This window comes from Citrus clementina, unplaced genomic scaffold (genome assembly GCF_000493195.1).
Source record: "Citrus clementina cultivar Clemenules unplaced genomic scaffold, Citrus_clementina_v1.0 scaffold_1, whole genome shotgun sequence".
Classification (NCBI taxonomy): domain Eukaryota; kingdom Viridiplantae; phylum Streptophyta; class Magnoliopsida; order Sapindales; family Rutaceae; genus Citrus; species Citrus x clementina.
The window spans coordinates 19,753,081-19,778,594 of record NW_006263303.1 but is presented as its reverse complement, the minus strand read 5'-3'; the positions used below and the strand labels follow the sequence as shown (position 1 = coordinate 19,778,594).

At 40.5% G+C, this 25,514-nt stretch overlaps 3 protein-coding genes across 3 annotated transcripts; 1 reads left to right on the top strand and 2 right to left on the bottom strand.

Annotated features, from left to right (window-relative positions):
- Positions 1–854: 854 nt before the first annotated feature.
- Positions 855–4,403, bottom strand: LOC18054752 (G-type lectin S-receptor-like serine/threonine-protein kinase At4g27290). The gene is made up of 7 exons (XM_024177595.1): positions 3,095–4,403; positions 2,753–2,869; positions 2,123–2,271; positions 1,840–2,050; positions 1,492–1,729; positions 1,258–1,408; positions 855–1,175 (listed from the first exon to the last, which is right to left on the bottom strand). Exons 1-7 carry the CDS (start codon positions 4,359–4,361, stop codon positions 870–872), a joined length of 2,439 nt encoding a protein of 812 aa, XP_024033363.1. The 5' UTR covers positions 4,362–4,403; the 3' UTR covers positions 855–869.
- A 3,285-nt stretch (positions 4,404–7,688) lies between these two features.
- LOC112095715 lies at positions 7,689–9,125 on the top strand. Its single transcript, XM_024177827.1, has 3 exons — positions 7,689–7,911; positions 8,024–8,398; positions 8,506–9,125. Exons 1-3 carry the CDS (start codon positions 7,689–7,691, stop codon positions 9,123–9,125), a joined length of 1,218 nt encoding a protein of 405 aa, XP_024033595.1.
- A 12,328-nt stretch (positions 9,126–21,453) lies between these two features.
- Positions 21,454–24,942, bottom strand: LOC18054751 (G-type lectin S-receptor-like serine/threonine-protein kinase At4g27290). Its single transcript, XM_024177590.1, has 7 exons — positions 23,676–24,942; positions 23,319–23,436; positions 22,756–22,906; positions 22,473–22,683; positions 22,125–22,362; positions 21,891–22,041; positions 21,454–21,808 (listed from the first exon to the last, which is right to left on the bottom strand). Exons 1-7 carry the CDS (start codon positions 24,940–24,942, stop codon positions 21,503–21,505), a joined length of 2,442 nt encoding a protein of 813 aa, XP_024033358.1. The 3' UTR covers positions 21,454–21,502.
- Between the last annotated feature and the right edge of the window lie 572 nt (positions 24,943–25,514).

The window sequence follows — 25,514 nt, the reverse complement described above, 5'->3', positions numbered from 1 at the left end:
CAAAATTGGCTCGTCCTCTGAACTTTTAGATCCACAACATGCATTCACTGGATGATCCTCATCATTTTTAATCCATTCATTTATCTTAACTTTCCATTTGGTGGTTCTTGATAAACATGAAATCCGAGAGGTATAGAGCCTGCATTTTTGGCCAAGTAGTCAGCTGCAAAATTGGCTCGTCCTTTGAACTTTTAGATCCACAACATGCATTCACTGGATGATCCTCATCATTTTTTATCCAAGCATTTATCTTAACTTTCCATTTTGTTGACATATTACTCAGAGGCGGATGCAGCACATGACCAGTGGGGGCTTGAGCCCCCACTGGCCAAAAAAAAAAATTTAAAAATAAAAGAATTTTTTTAATTTTGTAATTAGCCTCATTAAATTTATTAAAATAGTCACTAGAAAATATAAACCCCATAAAATTTAAACTTTGATTTTTAAAAAATATAAAAATATATATTTTAATTAAAAATAATGATAGCCTACTACTCAAAAATTTTTTATTCTAAAAAATATGGTTAATTCTTTCAGTTTATATAATAATAGTAGAACGAACAGTTTCAGTAATAAAACTCATGAAGAATCATCTTTAGAATCAGATGAGATACGTGATAGTTTGATTGTTTATATAAAAAATAATAAATTTAATAATATTGATAATGAACATATTGCATAATATTTTTAAAATATAAAAATACGTAGAGACTAATTATAAATATTTTATATATTCAAAATTTTAATTTTTTATATTTTACTATTATCTAATTTAGCCCCCGATAAATTATTTTTCTAAATCCGCCACTGATATTACTGCTTTTGCACTTGACAAAGTAGAATAAGGTATGATACCACAAATAGATTCTCTACCGACCCTCCAACTCAGAGATCGTAATTGTATTAGTTGAACATGATTCAGGCGTGCTTGATGAATAATCTTGTCTGGTAGATTTCCTGTCCGCCAAGTAACCGGGTTGCTTTGGCTGAGGCAACACAGTCTCGCTGCCCAACATCAGAATCACTGAGGGCATACTTGGCCTGTCCTTTGGATGCTGTTGCACGCATAACAAACCGATGTGGATGCATCGTATCACTTCAGCAAGATTGAATGAGCCTTGAATACACGGATCGATTAATTGTGAAGGCATGCCTTCGTTCCACAACTTCCATGCCTACAACATATTAAAATTCTTTTATCATCTATAGTTTATTAGTTCAAACTATGTTAGAAAATGTCGTATGCATTTTACTTACATGTCCTATAAGGTTAAGCTTGTTGTCGGAATGATAAAATCCTCTATTTTTCTTTCCACTTATTATCTCCAGCAATAAAATTCCAAAGCTGAAGACATCGGATTTTACTGAGAATTTCCCATCACTAGCGTATTCCGGTGCCATATAACCACTTCAAAAGATTAAAATATATAAGTTACTTTTCATTAATCAGTACAAGTGAATCGTAAAGATCACATGACAAGAAGTACTTACTATGTTCCAATCACTCTTTTTGTGTTTCCTTCTGTTTCGTCTCCACCAAAAGCTCTTGCCAAACCAAAATCCGAAATTTTTGGATTCATATCTTGATCGAGTAGCACATTACTTGCTTTGAGATCTCGATGTATAATCCTCAATCTAGAATCTTGATGAAGGTACATAACACCCCTAGCAGTCCCACAAATAATGTGGAAACGCTTGGACCAATCCAATATCTTACATCTTTCTTGATCTACAAATTACCACATTAAGGTTAGTACAAAATTTTCTGAAAATACATAAGAAATGTCTATAATCAAGGCACAAGCTAGCCGAATATTTTAAGGTTATAGGGACCCAGACCAAAAATGAAAGAGTTCAGGCTTTTGTTGGGCATGAATTCATAAATCAACAGTTTCTCCTCTCCCTGAATGCAGCAGCCAAGAAGCTTTACAAGATTTCTATGCTGTAATTTGGAAAATAGTATAACTTCATTCTTTAACTCCTTCAATCCTTGCTCAGAAATCTTCGAAAGCCTCTTCACAGCAATTTCCTGCCCATCCACTAGCGTGCCCTGCCCAGACATATATGTGAATTTAGTTACCCGGTAAAATAATTATTTTTGACTGGCAAGTTTCAAGTTTACCTTGTAAACAGGTCCAAAGCCACCTTCTCCAAGCTTGTTGTTGATTGAAAAGTTACTGGTGGCATTAGCAATTGTAGCTAACTCAAACAGTGGTAGCTCCAGGTCCATGTTTTGAACCTGATCAGTTTCCCTGTTGTTTTCTGTTTTCTCTGAAATATTGGATAATATTAACTGAAAGCACATATGCAGTACGTATACTGGACAAACTACTAACTAGTAACTACAATTTTCGTGTTCTTGATGAGAAGGTTCTTTCTCTGTAAATTTGTATTAAAGCTATTTTCCATTCAATATGAAAGTGCAAGTAAATAAAGAACCATAGGTGAAAAAGAGGTGTGTATTGATATAACACTAAATGCAAGTAAGTAAACCTGCTATTCCAACCAAAAATTTACAAGTTTAATTACCTTGCCCCTGATCTAAATGATATGCACTGTTAACTCTTCATCTTGAAACAAACGTACAGTTATTGTTGCATATAAAAACTTATTCTACTTGGTGAAAGATTTTATTGAAGATTTGATACAGGGAAATTGAACTCATATAAATATTGATTGAAAGGAAACGGCTATCATAAAAATGCAAGCAAATGGCTATAAAGTTTTGAAGGAAAATGGAGCAATATTATACCTACTATATTTCTCCTTCTTTTGTGAACCAAATAGCCAGCTGCAATCACCACAGCTAACAGAGCAGCAGTAGAAATGACTGTCACCACTATCTTCGTCTTAGGCACACCTTTCGCTCCTTGATCAGCATATTCAGATATAGCAAAGCAAGTCAATAATCAAATGATTCAAATAGCGGCAGAATTCTATGGATAGAAGCTATACCCAGAAACTGCTTTATGCGAAAGGAGCTTCTCAATCGGAACTCAATACTAAATTGCACAATAAAAATGTGGAACTAGTCTAACTGGACTTGTACTCCTAAGTTTTCATAATGGAATGACATAAATAAGTATACGGATACCTAGCTCTGAAGCAGACATTCGAATATACAAGTCCTGCCCACCATCTTGGAAGTATCTGATGTCAATCAGATCACCAAACCACATGGCACAGCCACTGCCTTCTCCTCTGATATCTGAATTTGTGTATGCCATACAAGAAGAGTTGTCTAAGCATTTCTCCCGGCATTCATTGAGATTCATACTTTTGCTCACCCAAGAAAGAGTAGCATCTGGCAATTTCATCGCAGTGAATTTGATGAATCCATCTTGTCTCGAGTAGTTTAACGACTTATAACGCACACACCCTTGAGACCAGTCCACATATCCCCTTGACTTTGGTTTAAAACCTTTTAAACATTGGCAAACAGGCATATCGCTAATGATGCAAATGCCATAGGCACCACAAAGGGCATAAGTGTCACATAGATCTCTTGGCACATTTGAATACAATTCCCAACTTTGAGTTGCTTTATCCCATATGAATCGTTGACGTAAATAGAGTGTTTGGTTCATAACAATCCTTGAGAAAGCAGCTTTATCTCTCATGTCGAAGGTGTAGTACAGCTCATCCTCATTAGAGACAAAGCTGAAGTTAAAAATGGGGTTTGGCCTCAATGGTGTAGCACTGAATTGAAGGCCATTCCATGGGCCACTCCTTTGAAACTTTCTTGATCCCTTCCACATGATTAACTCAGGATTATCTTGTCGTTCAACTGCCCAAATAAAGTTTCCAGGAGACGGGTCATCTGGGCTCTTCCATGATGTTATACACCGCTCAAGACCAGTCTTCAAATCCCATCCGAGCTTCATTCCCGGTAGCAATGTATCAGAAGGATAATCAAAGCTTTGCCATAAATAAGTTTCAGAACCACCATCTCGTTCACCTCTGAGGACAAGATTTCCTGAATCTAGTAGCTGCAATACAACTGGAGTCCGGACTTCTTTACTCAAGTTTGCTGACCAAACTACACTCTTGTCCTGGCTTGTTAAAACAAGATTGCCCGTCTGGTTTACAACTAACAAGCCAGAAGAGTCATTAATGGGGTTGATTCGGTTTGCAACCCAAACAACAGTTTTAACAGGCATATTTTTGTACCAAATTCCTACGTAACGATTCTTGGAACTACCAGGACTGAAGAAACCAAGCTCAAAGCTTCCATCTTTTGAAACTAAGGTCCTGCCATCGCTGAGGGACTGAGATGAAGTAATGGTGTCGGAAGCAAAAGAGGATTCAGACAAGAAAAACAGTAACTTACAACAGATGAAGGAAAACAAAAATGCATCCATTTGTTATACTCTATAGGCGTAGAGCTCTCTCTAACAAATTAAATAAATATAATTAAACACAATGACTTACAGCAGACGAACAAAAATGAAAGTACACCCATTTGTGTATTGGTTTAGATCTCTCTCTAACAAACTATATAGATGCTAATACCATGACTAATGATCTATCTTTAACGGCATTGAACTAAAAGTGAGTGCTTCTGGACTCCAATTCCCTTGCGAGAACGCAACTATTTAGTGTTGCAAGTGGTGGAAACTTGAACAACAGTGACTGGTAGTTGAAAATTCGATCTCTATCATGAGGTTGTGAAGACAAGATTTGTGTATTGATTTATATAGATGCTAATACCGTGAGTGATGATCCATCTTTTTTTTTTAAAAAAATGATCCATCTTTTTTTTTAAAAAAAATGATCCATCTTTAACGGCATTGAACTGAAAGTCAATGCTTCTGGAGTCAAACCGTTGTATTTAAGAAATAAAAACCAATGGTTAGAAAATATGTTTATGAAAAAGAAAAAGAAAAAGAAAAAGAAAATGGGATATAAATGAGCCGAAGACTTAAAATGTAGGAATAATGTCGAGACCCACCAAAGTCGTTCTTGCCTTCTTGTGGCAACGTACACTTCCGCATAATGTCGGGACCCACCAAATTGTAGGAATAATCTAAGATTCATTTATATTTTATTATTATTTATATTCAATTAATAGTTTAAATTTTTATAATTAAAATAAAAAAATTTCACCGCCCTACTTTAGTTCCATTTGAACTAGATTTTGATACCATTAAAATTATTATTATTTAGGTTATGCAATGGTACAATTATTACCAGCAAATGATTTTCATATGCAATGGTATAACTCTTTTATTTTATTAGCTTTAGGGCCAAATATTATAACGAAGGCAATTTGAGATGTAATACATCATCATCATCATTATTATGGTCTTCAATATATCTGCAAACACTGAGAACTGAGAAAAATTTACATGAAACTTAATTAGAATAGAAGAAGAGAATTTCTAGGCATATGCATGCTGGGCCGTTATCAATTAAATAATGGATGGACAAATAGAAAACGTCATGCAATAGTTTTAAATTACACAGAAAAATTATGGAGCTGTTTTTTTATATTAATTTCAAAGGAAAGAATAATCAATAATTTCGAAAAACCCCGCCGGCAGATATGAGCAGCAGTTAAAAACAAAAAACAAAAAAATAAAAATAAAAACAAAAAGGAGCAGAGCAATGATGAGCAGATAAGCCCCACTTGTATGTGAAATCGCTAAATTACGTGTAGAACTTGAGAAAGGGCATTGAATACTAATTATATTTTCGGTATCTGTTTGTAAGTTGCAATCGGTTGTCATCAACGGGAAATTTTTTGCTGGGGAGATTCCAAGTGTAATCATTGTTGATGCTGAGATTTGCTCGTCCTTGGACCGACCAGATCCTTTCACCAACGCTTAAGTTATCGACTGTTGCTCGAACCACTAAGGCCGGGATCACCCTCCTTTCTCTCACTAGACCTGCGTTCACCAAAAATGGATCAGAGACGCCGGTGGTTTTGCCGGCGTAAACCCTCCGATGCCTAAGTTAGCACAAGGTGTTTACGGGAAAACAATATAATTTGGGTTCAAGAAGTTTGTTCGAGATCTGTAAGAAAATAGTCTCGTTGCAATTTGGCAGCGTTTTCCCTCTCTTCTCTTTTCTCTTTTTTGTCTTCTTCGATGTCTTTCTCTTTTATAGCCGCCCTTTGTCCCACGTTTTTCGTTTGCCCCTTATCCCTCCTTTTTCGGGTGGTGGTAGCCCCTCATGGGACTCTAACTGTTAGATTGCGGGCAGTCGTGGATCTCGCGTGTCCTTCAACCGTTCTGGGAGAAGCGCAACTACCGCGATTTTGTGAGATCGTGTTCCCGCTTTCCTGGGGATGAGTATCGGCTCGGCGTATACTTCTGGTCGGTATGTTTTCCTGGTCGCATTCATCTCGGGTCGGCTCTTGTTTAACCCCGTGTTCTGCTCGTACCATATAGCTGAAACGATCCGTGCCGGGGCGGAACCAGTAGCATGGCCGACCTGGTGCCTTTATGTACTCAACACCAGTCCCCTAGTTTCTGGTCTGGCGAGTGAAATGAGTTAAGAGTAGAAACTGATGGTCAAATCTCACCAGCCCGGGGAGCTTCTCATCTGATCCTCTTTTTATTGAGACGGGCCTGACCTGATGTACCATTTCTCTACTGAGGAGACTCCGACCTGAGCGTGGGCCTAAGTGAACCTGCCCATAGCATATCTGGGCTTACTTCTAACCTGGCCTCTTGTAACGGTTGGTGACGTGGCATCTCCAGACTCTTCGTATTTGAAATTTGAAACGACGGGCTATCCGTCCTCGATATATGGGGGGGTGAGCTGGCATATCCCATCACTTAAATGCTTCCATTTCCCCCTTTTCGTTTCAAATCCCTAGACTGGAGTCATCATCATCTTGTTATTCGTTTTCTCCGCCGTTAACCAAAATTTCTCTGAACTTTGCTCACTATTTCTAGCGTCCGGAGTGTCCATTTGCTGGGTGTTTTCTTTATCGCGGCAGCGCTATCAGTGTCAGTCTATTCCAGGTATAGCCTTTAACCTTTTCTTTGGCTGTTGTTGTTTGGGTCCTGTGTTGCCCCTTTTTGTATCCGTGCACTTGGGTTTGTTTTGGTGTTCTTTTGAAATTCCGATATGTCAAATCGGAAAAGAAAGTTACTTGTTGATGAGGGTGATGAAGAGTCAGGGGACTCGGGCCTCAATGTGCCAATACCCACTGATTACTTAGGCCCCTCCAGTAGTGTAGGTCCTCCCCATGGCAAGGATACCCTTGAATACCCACGCCCTTTGGTTATCTCTCCTTCCCCCGAACTGGCGCTTGTAGGGAATAGGGGTGGACCTGCGTCGGGCTCTGGTGAGAACCACAGCTTTGGTGGGGTTGGGATCCCTGAAGGAGTTGGTGATGGTGAGGGGAGCAGTTCTGGACCGAGCAGACCTGCTCAGAAAAGGAACCTAGGCCATAGGGTGGAGGCTGATTCCTACCCTATTGATTTCATGGCTTGTGCTACCACACCCACTGATCTATTTAAACTTAGGAACCTCTATAACATCCCCAACGAGGTTCTTCTTGTAGTTCCTGGAAAAGGTGATGTCCCTAGTCGTCCTCCGAATGGGTATGTGACGATGCACTTGGAGAGTTTCAGACTAGGAGCTCGGCTGCCCCATCCTACTTTGCCAAGATACTGGGCGGTATGCACCTGGCCCCAGGTCAGCTACACCTAAATGGGTGGAGGGTTCTCTCGGCAATGTTTGTGTTGTGGGAGAGGTGCGGGTCGGAGGAGCCTTCTCTTGTTGAAGTGAAGCATCTGTACCAGCTGCGGAGTAGCCCGAAGGAGGCAGGCTGGTACTATTTCATGTCCAGTTCCGCAAAGAGGAAACCGATCACTGGGTTTCCATCTTCATGTAAAAATTGGAAGAATAAATTCTTCTTTGCTGGAGGGAACTGGTGTCCAGCGGTTCGGTCGCTTGGTGGGGACATTTATCTTCCCACCCATTTTGTCACCCCAGGTCGTTCATTTTTACCTGTATTCTTAATTAGATTGCTACTTATTGAGTTCTTTAACCTTCTGTGCTATTTCAGAGTCGTGGGGTCTGATCGGGGGGCTTGAAGATCGGCCTTTGCTTCAGGTGGAAACAGCTCTATTGAACGCGTCTACCTGCCAAGACCTCCTGTCACCCACAAGTTTGGTCGGCTCGGGCTTAGTGGATATAGCTACCGGGATGGATAACAAGATCCTCAGCGCGATGAGCAGGAAGCGTGGTCGAGGCCCGAGTAGCTCCAGCAACCCTCCTCCTCCTCCGAAGAAACCCAGCGTCGGTCCTTCCAAGGCGCTTGTTCCTGCTCTGCCCCCTCCTCCATCTCGTAAGAGTGGTGGGGAGAAAACTTCCGACAAGAATCCTGAGGTCAGCTTGCAGTCTGGGGACCGATCTTCTCCTCTTCCATCTCGGGATCAAGGTGACTACCTGATCCCATATCAGAAGGATTATAAAAAGTCGGTTGGGCCCAAGATGGTGAAGGACATCGAGAGCATGAGCCTCTCCGAGTTGGCCGCTTCTGTTCAGAGAGTCTCCTCCAGGCTGATAACCAAGAGTTGAAAAAGAAAGTTGAATCTGCTGACCGCTCCAAGGAGAAACTGGCCGAGCTGAACAAACAGCTTACGGAGCTTGAGGAGAAAGTTGTTGTTGCTGAGTCCACTTCCTCCAAGCTTGAGGGCGAGTTGGGTGACCTGAGATCTGATCTTCAGGCTACTCAAATTGAAAGGGATACTCTGAGGGCTGCCCTTGAGGGGGAAATCAAATCCTTGGGTGAGCAGCTGGCTGAGGAGAAAGGCAAATCTGCTGATGTGGACGATCGGCTGGATGCCGAGTATGACTCTGGGGTTGCCTTCTCCTATAAGTGCATCATGTCTATGCTTAAGGAAGAATATCCCGAGCTGGAAATGAGCAAGCTGGAGGCTGGAGTGGAGAGGTACATGGCTGGGGTCGGCCAGGGAGATAAGGAGCAAGGTGAGCAGAATCAGGTGGAGGCTCCTTTATATGAGGTGCAGGAGGGGGGAGCTGGGGGACGTGCTTTTGAAACGGGACAAGGATCCATGCCGCCTCCTCCCAGTATTGCTGATCCTTCACCTCCTGGGACAACTGATCCTTCACCTGCTGAAGCCGTTGACCCTTCTAATCCTTAGGTCTATTTTTGTATAGACTTTAGATTTTCATTAGTTTTGTAACCAACTGAACATTAATAAATTTTCAGATGCTCTTTATTGGCTCCCTTGTCTAATGTCTATTCATAGACTGTTTCTGCAAAATAATTGCACAACTTATCTAATCTTGCCTGCTGGTTCCTTAGTGGACCGAGTAGGTGTAGGTATTTACTTGCCTTAGTAAACTTCTCGTAGAATTAGCTGCGGGTCTTTCATTGACCGAGCAGAAACAGGCACTTTGTTGCCTTAGTAGAATTTTCGAAGTTTTAGCTGCTGGTCTTCGTTGAACGAGCAGAAGTAGGCACTTGCCTCAGGAGAGTGTTCGTAGCTTTAGCTGCTGGTCATTCGTTGACCGAGCAGAAGTAGGCACTGATTTGCCTTAGTGAACTTTCGAGAATTTAGCTGCTGGTCTTCGTTGACCGAGCAGAAGTAGGCACTTGCCCTAGGAGAGTGTCCGTAGCTTTAGCTGCTGGTCACTCGTTGACCGAGCAGAAGTAGGCACTGATTTGCCTTAGTGAACTTTCGAGAATTTAGCTGCTGGTCTTCGTTGACCGAGCAGAAGTAGGCTCTTGCCTTAGTGAAATTTAGAGAATTTAGCTGCTGGTCTTCGTTGACCGAGCAGAAGTGGCACTTGTCTTAGTGAAATTTTTATTGATCTTGCTAGCAGGGGGATTTCATGCTGAATTCATCTTTATTGAAATTTGAATGTATTACAAAAACATAGAATATATGCATGTGCGACAGGCCATCAGGCATTGTAACAGAAATAACTTGCCGGAGTGAGGATTTAATAGAGCATTTTGCTTACTGGAAATACTTCTTCAGGTGTTCGGCGTTCCATGACCTCTTCACGTCTCGTCCGTCTTGGCACGCTAATTTATATGCTCCTGGTCCAGTGGCTCGTATCACTCGGTATGGGCCTTCCCACTTTGGGCCAAGAGCGCCATGGTTAGGATTCCTGGTGTTCTGGTTCACCTTCCTAAGTACCCAATCTCCTGCTCGGAACTGCCTCACGCGTACATTCTTGTTGTAATAACGTATGACCCTTTGCTGACATTGGGCCACTTTCTGCGAGGCCCCTTCCCTTTTCTCCTCCAGCAGGTCTAGGCTTAAGCAGATCTGCTCGTCATTTTGCTCCTCAACGAAATGTTCCGTTCTATGTGTCCCCACTCCAATCTCTGCTGGGATTACCGCCTCATGACCGAAAGCTAAAGCGAACGGTGTTTCTCCTGTGGCGGTTTTGTGAGTTGTCCTGTAGGCCCACAGTACCCCTGGTAGCTCGTCAACCTAAGCTCCCTTCTTCTCCCCCAATCTAGTCTTTAGGAGCTTCTTTATCACCTTGTTGGCTGCTTCCACTTGCTCGTTTGCCTGGGGGTGTGCGGGGGTGCAGAACTTCAGGTCCACCCCCAGGTTTCGGCAAAATTCCCTGAAGTTGCCGTTGTCAAATTGCCTCCCATTGTCTGTGATGATGGCGTAGGGGATCCCATATCTGCAGATGATGTTTTTCCAAATAAAATCTGTTGTCTTCCTCTCTGTGATCTGGCTGAGGACTCCTACTTCCACCCACTTGGTGAAGTAGTCTATTGCCACGATTGCATGTGTCGCCGCTCCTCGTCCCTTAGGTAATGGACCAATCAAGTCGATTCCCCATTGAGCGAAAGGCCATGGGGATGTCATAGCCGTCAGTTTCTCTGGTGGTTGTGCAGGAACCTCGGAGAAGCTTTGGCATGTTTTACAATTCTTGGCCATCCTTTTGGCATCCTGGTGCATGGTTGGCCAGAAGTATCCTTGCTGGAGTGCCTTGAAGGCTAAAGCTCTTGCTCCCGAGTGATTGCTGCATATTCCCTCATGAATCTCTCTCAGCACATAATCCGCCTTCTCGTTATCCAAACATCTCAAAAGGGGCAAGGTGAACCCTCGGCGGTACAGCACTCCATCCAGTAGCGTATACCTTGCTGCTCGGCATTTTAATTTTCTTGCTTGCCTTTTGTCCTCTGGTAAAACTCCATCGCGGACATATGCGCGAATCGGGTCCATCCAGGATTCTCCAATGCTTACTCTCATCACCTCTGCTTCTTCCTCAATACTTGGTGAGGTCCTTACCTCTAGTGGAACTGACTTCGGTAATTTGGGATCTGCAACGGCTGCCATCCTAGCCAGCATATCGGCTCGGAAATTCTCATTCCGGGATATCTGCTTTACCTCCACTGCTTGGAAAAGCCTAACCATCTGCTTGGCCTTTTTTAAATAAAGACCCATCTTCTCTCCTCTTGCTTGGAACTGATCATTGAGCTGATTACACACCAGCTGGGAATCTGCTCGGATTTCTACCCTCTCTGCTCTTAGAGCGTGTGCAAGTCCGAGCCCGGTGAGAAAGGCCTCATATTCAGCTTGGTTGTTTGTGAGCTGAAATTCGAACTTCACCGCATATGTTATCTCGGTTCCCTCTGGGCTCCGTATTACAACTCCTGCTCCGGATCCTTGCTCACTACATGATCCGTCAACCATTACCAGCCATATCCCTTTTGAATCCTCTTGCTCTGCTGGTTGTTTCTCTTGGACCTCTTCCCCTGGTTCAACACGGTCCACCATGAAATCTACCAGGGCTTGGGCCTTGATTGCTCCTCGGGGCCTGTAGGACAGGTCAAATTTGCTCAGCTCTACAGACCATTTTACTAACCGACCAGACGCATCTGGTTTTTGAAGCACTTGTCGAAGTGGCTGGTCAGTCATCACAACAATCTGGTGGGCTTGGAAGTATGGTCGAAGTTTGCGTGCTGCCGTTATCAAAGCCAGCGCCCACTTCTCCATTAGCGGATATCTGGTTTCTGCGTCCACCAGGGCCTTGCTTGTGTAGTATACCGGGTGTTGCTTCCCTTCTTCTTCCCTGACTAAGACCGAGCTGGTAGCCTGCTTAGAGATTGCCAAGTACAAGAGCAGCTGATCACCCTCTCTCGGAGTTGACAGTAACGGGGCGCGGGCTAGGTATTCCTTCAGCTGTCCAAATGCCCCCTCGCATTCCGGTGTCCATTCCATCTTCTTCCTTTTCTTTATGACTTGAAAGAAAGGGTGGCACTTATCAGTGGCTCGCGAAATGAATCGGTTCAACGCTGCCAACTTCCCCGTAAGGCTCTGCACCTCCTTAACTGTTCGTGGGGACCTCATTTCTATTACCGCCCGTATTTTTTCTAGGTTGGCTTCAATTCCCCGATGGCTCACCAGGTACCCCAAAAATTTACCCGAGCCGACCCCAAATGCACATTTCTCCGGGTTCAGCTTCATTTCGTACCTCCTCAGCAATTCGAAAGTCTCCTCCAGGTGCTTCACATGATCTCTCGGTTCCCTCGACTTGGTGATCATATCGTCCACATATACTTCCATGGTGTGACCGATCAATGGTTTAAAGACCTTGTTCACTAACCTTTGATAGGTAGCTCCTGCGTTTTTCAGGCCAAAAGGCATCACCCTGTAACAAAACAGACCCATGTTAGTTATAAAGGTGGTGCTTTCCTCATCCTGCTCGTTCATGGGTATCTGGTTGTATCCGGAGAAGGCATCCATGAAACTGAGCAGACTATGACCCGCGGTTAAGTCCACCAGCTGATCTATTTTTGGTAGGGGAAAGTTGTCCTTCGGGCATGCCTTATTGAGGTCCGTGAAGTCTACACACATTCTCCATTTCCCATTGGCCTTCTTTACCAGTACCACATTGGAAATCCACTCCGGGTACTTGGCTTCCCTTATAAATCCTGCTTTCAGCAGCTTTTCCACCTCGGCATTTATGGCCTCGTACCTTTCATGGTTAAAGCACCTCCTTTTCTGCCTCACTGGCCTTGCCCCTTTCTTAACCGCCAGCTTGTGACAAGCTATCCCGCGGTCAATACCTGGCATATCCTCATGAGACCAGGCAAATATGTCTGCATGGGACTGTAGACACTTCACCAGCTCGACCTTTATTGCTTCGCCCAATTCTGATCCGACCTTAACAACTCTGCTAGGGTCACTCCTGCTTACAACAACTTCCTCCAGCTTCTCAACAGGTTCCTGGCGACCATTTCTTGAATCTCCTCGGTTATCTAGTGAGGTAACCTGCAGCGTGTCCTTGGCCGCTGTAGCATAGCAGCTCCTGGCCATTCTCTGGTCGCCCTTTACTACACCCACAACTCCATTTATTCTGTATTTCAACGCCAGATAATGCGTGGACATTACACATTGGCTTATCCTCATGAAGGGTCTCCCCAATATCATCTGGTAAGGACTTCTTTCCTCTACCACGACAAAGTCCAGCATTATCGTTCTTTCAAAGGGCTTTATCCCCACAGTAATTGGGAGTTCAATGACCCCCATGGGAGTTAACCGTCCCCCTCCAAATCCCTTCAAGGATGTATTCGTTCGCTCCAGCTTTAAATCTGAAATCCCCATATCATCTAAGGCCGACTTAAACAGAGTGTCTACTGAGCTGCCCGTATCTACCAGTATTTGCCGCAATTCTGTACTGGCCACCAATACTTTAATCACCAGCGCATCCTCGTGAGGGTATAAAATGCCTTCTTCGTCGTCCTCTGTCCACATAATAGGAACTTGCCGCACTTTTGCCCTCTTGGCTGCTGGCAAATTGAAAAGCACTTCTTTGCTAGTCAGGGCGTATCTCCCATAGTTCTTCCGTGCCCTGTTTGAATCCCCGGCCAATGTTGGCCCTCCTGCTATAACTTGGATAGTCGGCTGTTCTTATTCCAAACCCCTTTCAACTCCTTCATCCTGTGCATATTGCGACTCACTGACGGGGAACACTCCATCTACGTACTCATCCAAGTATTGGTTCCTCACCAAATCCTCCACCTGAATCCTTAGGTCACGGCATTGGCCGATAGTATGACTGTGAGTGTTGTGGAATTTGTAGAACCTGCTCTTATCACGCCGGTGAGCGGGTTTCGTTATAGGGGCCGGAGTATACAGCAGTCCTCGTCCCTCGATCCTTTCATATAGTTCCTCCATAGAGATTTTTAAAGGAGTATATCGTCTATATGCCGCGCTCTGGTCAACCAACTGAACTGCTCGGCTATCATGGACGTCACTTCGGGCTGGTATAGCTGGTAACTGCTCTGGTCGGCCAGACCTGTAATTGGTCGCGTTTACCTCTCTGGGAGTGCGGTGGTAAGGGTGGGCAGTCACCTGCCTGAATTCTCGCTGCCGCTCTGGGATCGGGGGGCGCGGAGGTTGAGCCCGGCTGTGTTGGAACTGTTGTGCTCTCTGAGCTATGGGGTAAGGGCGAGACCGAGCTGATATTCCGCCCATCCCCGAAGATTCTCCAGTTCGCTTTCCCGACCCGCTCCCTTTCGGGGCTCTCCGTTCTCTTCGCCTCAGCTCTTCCAGCTGTTCACTTTTAATTCTTGCTGATTTTTCCTCTTCGATTTCTATATCTCGTTTCGCTTGCTCATACCCCGACGAGTAATTCTGTACGAGGGGGCTTCTTAAGTTATACCACAATCGGCCGATTCTTACACCTTCTTTTAATCCCCTCAACGCCTACGGGTGATTAAAAGCTCCCAAATCCAGCACGGCTCGGTGATATCGTTTTACGAAATAGCGAAGGGATTCATGCTCCTCCTGCTTCATCCCCATCAGCTCCATCATGTCATCCTCTGGGGCTACCGCCCCTCGGAATTGCTCGGCCAACTCCTGGCACATCTGCTCATACCCCTTTATTCCTCCTCGGGGCAGCTTGCGGTACCATTCTCGGGCTCGTCCCTCTAGTGTCAACGGGAACACCCTGCATCTCTGAGCTGGTGTCAGCCCCTGCACACCCGTCATGTCGTTGAAACGCTCAATGTGCACCAACGGGTCACTTCGCCCGGAGTATTTGAGGTCAGGGAAGCGGAAATCTCTTGGGATTATGGTGCTCATGATCTCAATTGATAACGGAGATTCTTCATCTAGCATTATCCTCCAGCTCGGGGGCTTTCTCTTGCCCTGCATCTCCTCTATCACCTGCGCCAATCTGCGCACCTCCCCCTCCAATTCTATAGCGCGATCAGGATCACGTGCAGCTATCTGGTCTCGCTCCTGCTCAACGTTCTGCAACCGCTGTCTGAGCTCTCCTTCATCAACACTGGCCCCTCGGCCATTTATTTCCAGTACCCGCCCGAGGCGAGGTTGGTCTCTCCCTTCATCCACGTGTTCCCCTGGGACCCGGCCAGTACTTCGGTGGGGATGCACTCCGTTAGGTTGGTCTGCGGGTGGAAGGATTTCCCCGACCCTACGCCCCCGGAGACTGGGTTCTGCTCCAACTCCATCTCTTCCCACGGGGGTTTCATAATCCCTTCTCCGCTCGTCCCTCAGCTCAAACAATACGGCCGCGAGAGTCTCCATTTGTTTCTCCATCCGCTCCAGTCTATCTTGCATCATCCTCTCTCGGGCTTCATTTGCAATCTCCCGTAGAGTGATTGTCTCCACCATTTCATTATCCTCCCTTAAAGTATCCTTTCTTGACGCATCCATATCCAATCGTTCGCTACTTCTCAGGTAATTACTAACTTGGTGGTAGCTTTTTATTCAGCTCCCCACAGACGGCGCCAAAATGTTGATGCTGAGATCTGCTCGTCCTTGGACCGACCAGATCCTTTCACCAACGCTTAAGTTATCGACTGTTGCTCGAACCACTAAGGCCGGGATCACCCTCCTTTCTCTCACTAGACCTGCGTTCACCAAAAATGGATCAGAGACGCCGGTGGTTTTGCCGGCGTAAACTCTCCGATGCCTAAGTTAGCACAAGGTGTTTACGGAAAAACAATATAATTTGGGTTCAAGAAGTTTGTTCGAGATCTGTAAGAAAATAGTCTCGTTACAATTTGGCAGCGTTTTCCCTCTCTTCTCTTTTCTCTTTTTTGTCTTCTTCGATGTCTTTCTCTTTTATAGCCGCCCTTTGTCCCACGTTTTTCGTTTGCCCCTTATCCCTCCTTTTTCGGGTGGTGGTAGCCCCTCATGGGACTCTAACTGTTAGATTGCGGGCAGTCGTGGATCTCGCGTGTCCTTCAACCGTTCTGGGAGAAGCGCAACTACCGCGATTTTGTGAGATCGTGTTCCTGCTTTCTTGAGGATGAGTATCGGCTCGGTGTATACTTCTGGTCGGTATGTTTTCCTGGTCGCATTCATCTCGGGTCGCCTCTTGTTTAACCCCGTGTTCTGCTCGTACCATATAGCTGAAACGATCCGTGCCGGGGCGGAACCAGTAGCATGGCCGACCTGGTGCCTTTATGTACTCAACAATCATAATTGAGCCGAAAAAATAATAGTGACGAAACGGTGACACGAGTTAATTTATAGAATATACATTGCCACGAGCATATATTCATTGACTTTGACTGATAGTTTACTTGGGTCATCCTTGTAAATAATTTGTTGTACATTAGTTAATTTATAGAATTAAATTTCTTATTTCTCATCTAACTAATAATGAATTTATATTGGTATAATTTTAGAAATCAGTCGAATATGCTCTAATAAAAATCATGTCTTCTTGCTCCCATCGTCATCCTATTCGAACCCTACTGCAAGAAACTCATGTTGGAAATATGAGTTAATATATATAGCTTCCTTAAAATTAAAGATAGATACATAAACATAAACATAATGAAATGATACACACGTACTATTCAATTTATTAAACTTAAATATAAAATTGTAAAAAATCATGCTTAAAACACAAATGGAAAAATAAGGATTTTAACTTCCCCAGAAGCTGGAAATTAATTATGATCGTATATATTAATTAATCACATGAGCTAAATCATTTTTACAGCATATCCTCCAAATGAAGCTTCGATCATAGGTAAGAAAAATGATAGTCTCTTAGCGTGGCAGAGGACTAGGAATACTAATTTTTCTGTTTTGTATTTGTCTACAAGTTGCAATGGATCTTTATTAATGGGATTTTTTTTTTGCTTTTTGAGATTTAAGAGTAATCATATATGTTGTGCGCGGAATGCAAAATCAAGCGCACCAAATAATCACAGAAAAATAAAGGACACAGAATTTTACGTGGTTCGGCAGTATGACTACGTCTACGGGAACAGGAGAAAAATAATTGTATTACTGACAATTATTAGAGTACAAATTTGAGTAGAGAAACCTCACTTTCCAAAAATCCAAATACACCCAGTACTCTCACACACACTCTCCAATTGCTCACACTCTCAGAACTCTAAAATTACTTCACTTGCAATTTCTCTTAAACTCTCAAATTTTTGGGATGAAATGGAATGAAGAAATGCCCTCTATTTATAGGCACCAAGCTTGCACCTAACATCCAATTTGCATGCAATTATTTCAATGATTTTGGCCACCATTTCTACCTTTTGAAAAACTCTTCAATTGCATCAAATAAGTCTTCATAAAGCTGTAAAAATTCTTCATTTTTTAAAGAAATCATGCATGCGGTTCCTAACTCCTCCAAAAGTCAATTATGCATGTGGCTCACCTCTTCTTTTTCAACCAATTTGAATAAACAAATCACCAATTTTGACTTTTCAACAATATATGAATTAAAAAAAAAAGACAAAACAAATAACGTATAATTCTAACACGGAAGAGATAATTGATCGATGTCAGTTCTCAGGGCCTGGCTAGTCTTTTCATTTGAACGTTCTATTAAAGGTTATTAACTTCTTGGAATAGGAGTCAAGAATGGAGGAATGGAAATGATTTCATTGTTTACTTGCTTATTTGATATTTGAGAATGTGAATGAAATTTCTGAGACCCACCAAATTTTGAAAGTGGAAATGAGAATCTCATTTCTATGGGAAGGTGGGAATACGATTTTCATTTTCTGAACTAATTATTTTACCATCCCTTAATTTTTGAAATTTTGATTTTATTCCTATTACATAATTAAATAATCTTAATAATATTAATTATACTAATAAGAAAATAAACAATTATAATAAAAATAGTATTAGTAGTAACAATAACACAAGCCGACTTTGTAATCTAATGGGAGAACCTATACCTAGAAAGTTGAGTCCTGCCAACAACAAAAACTTGGTATTTGAACTTTGGTTCCCCTTATAGTAATAAGAGGGAATTAAATTAATAGGAAGTTAGGGCTTTAATTTCCCTACAATAATAATATTAATAGTAGTTATTATCAATATAAAATAACAACAACAACAACTAGTTTACTCAAAAACTCGTTGTATTACACTCAATATTATAATAAATATGCCAATGTTTTCTTTAAAAATGTTTGCTTATTTATTTTACATAGAAAAATACATAATTGTAATTAAGGACATTTTTTTTAACTTGTAATAACTCCTTCGCTTACCAGATGGATGAAACGTATATCATCATGACGTCTAGCAAGAGTGGAACTAAGGACATTTTTATGACTTGTGATAACTCATTTGGATTACAAGACATAAGTAAATACATCAATTGGAATATTGTTGATTTCGATTCAAGTATACAACTTACTTTGATTCTTATTCCTCATGTGATCAATTCCCGCTTGTTCTGATTTCAGCTCATTGCAATTTTTGTCCATTCCAATTCCAAGGAAACAAATTGCAAGTCTTTATTAAAATTTTCTCATAGTTAACCATTGGGGTATGTTTGGATGCAGTTAAAGACAATGGAATAGACTAATTTTATAAAAAAATTAATCCCAACATAGTATTTGACGCAAAAAGTAAACTGTCCTCTTTACCAAGATCAATGTAGTTGTATGTAAACCGAAAGTAATAGCATGATGAACAAAAAAGTCTCTGGCGCCTATTGTTTATTTGACTCAAAAAGTAAACTGAGGATAATGCAGGTAAGGCCCACCAAATAAATCTTGTGATTTTGACTTTTTTTTTATAGTTGCGTTTGACATATTGTATTGTATTATATTATATTGTATTAAGCTGTAATACAATATGGTGTTTGATGTAGCTTGCATTGTATTATTTAAAATAATAATTTCTATTTTAATATTTATATTAAATTATAATCAAAGTTTCATTTATATTCTATTATTATTTATATTCAATTAATAATTTTAAATTTTATAATCAAAATAAAAAAAATTCACCGTTGACCATCCTACTTTAGTACCATTTGAACTATATTTTGATACCATTAGAATAATTATTATTAGGGCTATGCAATGGTCAACTATCATCGGCAAATGAATTTTCATTCACCATCGATCTACAGTCAAGGTTTTGGCACTACTGTGAAGCCTCGACAATGAGAATTTTAATGATACCAAATTTTAGGGTAAAACATGATGTCATGCAGTAGCCACATGTGGCTAGCCGCCGTCGAACTTTCGCTAGTAGTTCATCAGCACTAGCGGCAACATACTTGAATTTTTAATTTTATTAAATATTATACATTTTTACTTAGTTTTGTTATTTTAATTAAAGAAATTAAAAAAATAATGTGAACAATGTCATCTCACACAAATCTAAAATTTTTGGGTTCATCTCATTATCAAGTAACACATTACTTACTTTGAGATCTCTATGTATAATCCTCAATCTAGAATCATGGTGAAGATAGAGAATTTGACATCTCTATGAATATGTGAAGGGTGAGCCGTTTGCACTCAAAAAAAAAAAAAAAATCATCACACCCATAGAAAATTTGCAAGAAATTTGACTTATACTTACAACAATGGAAACAAGGCATTTGATGTTAAAATTTTCTAGAAATTCGACATATTGAGTCAATATTGGTGCCTTTTCCACCGCAAATTATTTAACATGTTCGTTGCCCCAATAATTGAAAATTTTAAAAAGACGTATATATCACTGGCCATCTCACAGACTATTAAAAAAAAAAAAAACACAAAGCTATATTGCCAAGGTGTAAGCAACTGGTTAAACAACACTGCTATCCTATTGTTTATTATAATAAAATTAATTAAAGAACAAAATATCTGTAAATTTGGACGAACAAGTCCTGATTTTTTTTTTTTAATGTTTTCATTTGTCACTAAAATGAATCAGCAAGCCCAACTCTACTCAAGCAATGCCTGAATTCAGGGCAATGCAAGCACTACTAATTATAAGCAGCGCCGACATGATAACACCAATTAATTTTGCAGATTCTTGGAGAGGCGAAATGAGTTTGATCCCAAAGGCATAAACCTACCAATTATAAGTTGAGCAAATTCCCCAACCCATGCATGAGAATTGATTCGAGTTCAGTTGCCAATTCAAGCCAACAACATTGAAGCCTGAACAGAGCATCTTACCAAGCAAGGATATAGCAACTTCTGAGCAGAGAGTAAATATTAAATTAAAAAAATAAAAATAAAAATAAAAATAAAGTAGTCTCAAGCTACCTAAAAAATAAAAATAAAAATAAAAGAGAAAATTATTTGGGTTTCTAATTAACCTTCATCAATATATTAAAATAGTCTCTATACTTTCATAAACCTATAAAATTTAAATTTTAACTTGAATTATAAAACTCACACTTTATTTAAGAATAATAATAACCCACAACCATTTTTCTATTGCAAAAAATGTATTCAAATTTATTAAAAATAATAATTATCCACTCCTTCAATTACAAATTTTTATCTTTCTTGTTCTTAAAAGAAAATTAGGGATTGGGTTATATTCGGAAAAGAACAAGTAGGCGGGTTTGCAAGAATGAAGGGAATTAGTGATTTGCTAAAAGAATACTTTGAGACTAAAAAAGATGAAAGCGTATTAGTTACAGAATTAGTATATTCGTTGATGACACTTAGCTTTAATTCTTCTGGTTCCCACAGCCACAGTAGAGAGAACATTTTCCACAATTAAGTTCATGAACAATCAACTTTGAAATCCGATGAGAGATGAATGAATGAATATTAATTTTGTTGTTTATGTAGAAAAGGATGTACTTAATAGTATTGATAATGAGTATATTGCACAAGGTTTTCAAAATGTAGGAAAAATCTTGGTGCTCTTAGAGAGCTTCTCCTTTTTCATTCACTCTTTGTCATGTGTATGCTTCTACAAATCATGATGACATATACACACACATGATAAATAGTGAATAGATAAAAATACTCCAAAAGCACCAAAGATATTCTCATAAATGTATTAGCAAATATTTGATATTAAAAAAATTATAACTGCTTTTATTTAACTTAATTCTCGGTTAATCATTTTTTTTGGATCCAACACTGCTCACGGTACCCTAATTTACAATTTCTATATAAACATTAGTCAACATTCTATTTAGATCCACAACATGCAATCATTGGAGGATCCTCATAATTTTTTATCCAATCATTTATGTGAACTTTCCATTTGGTTGAGACATTACTGCTTTTGCACTTGACAATGTAGAATAAGACTTGATACCACAAATAGATTCTCTACCGACCCTCTAACTCAGAGATCGTAATTGTATTAGTTGAAGATGATTCAGGCATGCTTGATGAAGAATCTAGTCTGGTAGAATTCATGTCCGCCAAGTAACCGGGTTGCTTTGGCTGAGGCAACACAGTCTCGCTGCCCAACATCAAAATCACTGAGGGCATGCTTGGCCTGTCCTTTGGATGCTGTTGCACGCATAACAAATCGATGTGGATGCATCGTATCACTTCAGCAAGATTGAATGAGCCTTGAATACACGAATCGATTAATTGTGAAGGCATGCCTTCGTTCCACAACTTCCATGCCTACAACATATTAAATCTCTTTTATCATCTATAGTTTATTAGTTCAAACTATGTTAGAAAATGCCGTATGCATTTTACTTACATGTCCTATAAGGTTAAGCTTGTTGTCGGAATGATAAAATCCTCTATTTTTCTTTCCACTTATTATCTCCAGCAATAAAATTCCAAAGCTGAAGATATCGGATTTTACTGAGAATTGCCCATCACTAGCGTATTCCGGTGCCATATAACCACTTCAAAAGAGTGAAATATATAAGTTAATTTTCATTAATCAGTGCAAGTGAATCGTAAAGATCACATGACAAAAAGTACTTACTATGTTCCAACTACTCTGTTTGTGTTTCCTTCTGTCTCGTCTCCACCAAAAGCTCTAGCCAAACCAAAATTCGAAATTTTTCGGTTCATATCTTGGTCGAGTAGCACATTACTTGCTTTGAGATCTCGATGTATAATCCTCAATCTAGAATCTTGATGCAGGTACATAACACCCATGGCAGTCCCACAAATAATGTGGAAACGCTTGGACCAATCCAATATCTTACATCTTTCTTGATCTACAAATTACCACATTAAGGTTAGTACAAAATTTTCTGAAAATACATAAGAAACGTCTATAATCAAGGCACAAGCTAGCCGAATATTTTAAGGTTATAGGGACCCAGACCAAAAATGAAAGAGTCCAGGCTTTTGTTGGGCATGAATTCATAAATCAACAATTTCTCCTCTCCCTGAATGCAGCAGCCAAGAAGCTTTACAAGATTTCTGTGCTGTAATTTGGAAAATAGTATAACTTCATTCTTTAACTCCTTCAATCCTTGCTCAGAAATCTTCGAAAGCCTCTTCACAGCAATTTCCTGTCCAGCCACTAGCGTGCCCTGTCAAGCCATATACGTGAATTTAGTTACCAAGTAAAATAAGTATTTTTGACTAGCAAGTTTCAAGTTTACCTTGTAAACGGGTCCAAAGCCACCTTGTCCAAGCTTCTTGTTGATTGAAAAGTTATTGGTGGCACTAACAATTGTAGCTAACTCAAACAATGGTAGCTCCAAGTCTATGTTTTGAATATGATCATTTTCTGTTTTCTCCGAAATATTGGACAATATTAGCTCAAAGCGCATATGCAGTACGTATAATGGACAAACTACTAACTAGTAACTACAATTTTCATCTTCTTGATGAGAAGGTTCTTTATCTGTAAATTTGTATTAAAGCTATTTTCCAGTCAATATGAAAGTGCAAGTAAATAGAGAACCATAGGTGAAAAAGAGGCATGTATTAATATAACACTAAATGCAAGTAAATAAATGATATGCACTGTTAACTCTTCATCTTGAAACAAACGTACAGTTATTGCTGCATATAAAAACTTATTCTACTTGGTGAAAGATTTTATTGAAGATTTGATACAGAAAAATTGAACTCATATAAATATTGATTGAAAGGAAACGGCTATCATAAAAATGCAAGCAAATGGCTATAAATTTGTGAAGGAAAGTGGAGTGCTATTATACCTGCTATATTTCTCCTGCGTTTGTGAATCAAGTAGCCAGCTATAAGCACCACAACTAGCAGAGCAGCACTAGAAATGACTATCACCACTATCTTTGTCGTAGGCTCACCTTTCGCTTCTTGATCAGCGTATTCAGATACAGCAAAGCAGGTCAATAATCATATAGCTAAGAAAAAAGGATTCAAATAGCAGCAAAATTCTATGCATAGAAGCTATACCGAGAAACTGCTTTATGCAAAAGGAGCTTCTCAATCAGAACTCAATACTAAATTGCACAATAAAATTGTGGAACTAGTCTAACTGGAGTGGTACTCCTAAGTTCTCATAATGGAATGACATAAATAAGTATATGGATACCTAGCTCTGAAGCAGACATTCGAATATACAAGTCCTGCCCACTATCTTGGAAGTATCTGATGTCAATCAGATCACCAAACGACATGGCACAGCCACTGCCTTCTCCTCTGATATCTGAATTTGTGTATGCCATACAAGAAGAGTTGTCTAAGCATTTCTCCTCGCATTCATTGAGATTCATACTTTTGCTAACCCAAGAGGAAGTAGAATCTGGTAATTTCAGATCATTAAATTTGACAAAACCATCACGTCGAGAGTAGTTTAACGGCTTAGTACGTACGCACCCTTGAGACCGTTCCACATAAACCTCTGATTTAGGTTTGAAACCTTTTAAACAATGGCAAACAGGCGATTTGCTAATGCTGCAAATGCCATAGGCACCACAGAGATTGTAAGTGTCACACTGATCTCTTGGCACACTTGTATACAGCTCCCAACTTTGAGTTGCTTTACTCCACACGAATCGTTGACGTAAAGAGAGTGTTTGGTTCACGAGAGTCCTTGAGAAAACAGCTTTATCTACGAGGATGTATGTGTAGTAGAGCTCATCCTCATTAGAGACAAAGCTTGAGTTAAAGATTGGGTTAAGCTTTATTGATGAAGCACTGAATGTGACGCCATTCCATGGGCCAGTCCTATAGAACTTTGTTGATCCCTTCCACATGACTAGCTCAGGATTTCCTTGTCGTTCAATTTTCCAAATAAGGTCTCCAGGAGACGGGTCATTTGAGCTCTTCCATGATGTTACGCGCCGCTCAAGACCAGTCTTTAAATCCCATCCGAGCTTCATTCCTGGTAGCAATGTATCAGAAGGATAATCAAAGCTTTGCCAAAAATAATTTTCAGAATCACCATCTTGTTCACCTCTGAGGATAAGATTTCCTGAATCCAGTAGCTGTAATACCACTGGAGTCTGCTGCACTTCTTTGCTCAAGCTTGCTGACCAAACTATGCCCATGCTCAGGCTTGTTAAAACAGGATTGCCTGTCCTGTTTATCGTTAACAAGCCAGAAGAATCATTGATGGGTTTGAGGCGGTTTGCAACCCAAACAACTATTTTAACTGGTATACTTTTGTACCAAATTCCCACATAATGATTCTCGGAACTACCGGGACTGAAGAAACCAAGCTCAAAGCTTCCACCTTTTGATATTAAGGTGTTTCCATCACTAAGAGACTGAGACGAAGTAAGGACATCTGATGCAAATGAGAATTCAGAAAAGATTAGTAACTTGCAACAGATTAACAAAAGCGAAAGTGCATCCATTGATTTCTACTATTTAGATTTAGATCTCGCTCACAGGTTAAATACATATAAACACCCTAATTAATGATCTATCTTGGAGTGAGGTCAATGCTTATTTAGATTGGAAGATCATATTGACCTTCAGGTCAGTGCCTGTAGCCGAATTTGGCTTGTTCCGCCTGCATAGGCTCAAATTCCCTTTCGAAGTAGTTAAATAATGTTGTAAAGTGATGGGACCTTGAAAAACAATGACTTGCACCTGAAACTTCAAGATCTCTATGAACATATGAAGAAGATTATGATTATAAAATCTTGTAGGCAATGTTACACGATCTTTCATTTGACCACAACATCAATGTACACTAGATTAGATGCATCGATGCATCAGTAGAGAGATATATATATATATATATGCAAAAAAAAAAGGGAAACCGTCGGATTCATGAAGTCACCGAATCAATGGTTAAAAAAAAAAAAAGTTTTTGAGAAAGAAAAGAGAAAATGACAACCTAAACACCTGGCAACGAGACACAAAAAAATCTTCGATAAAAAGTGGAGTCCCACCAAAGATAATGTAAATGTAAGAAAAATAA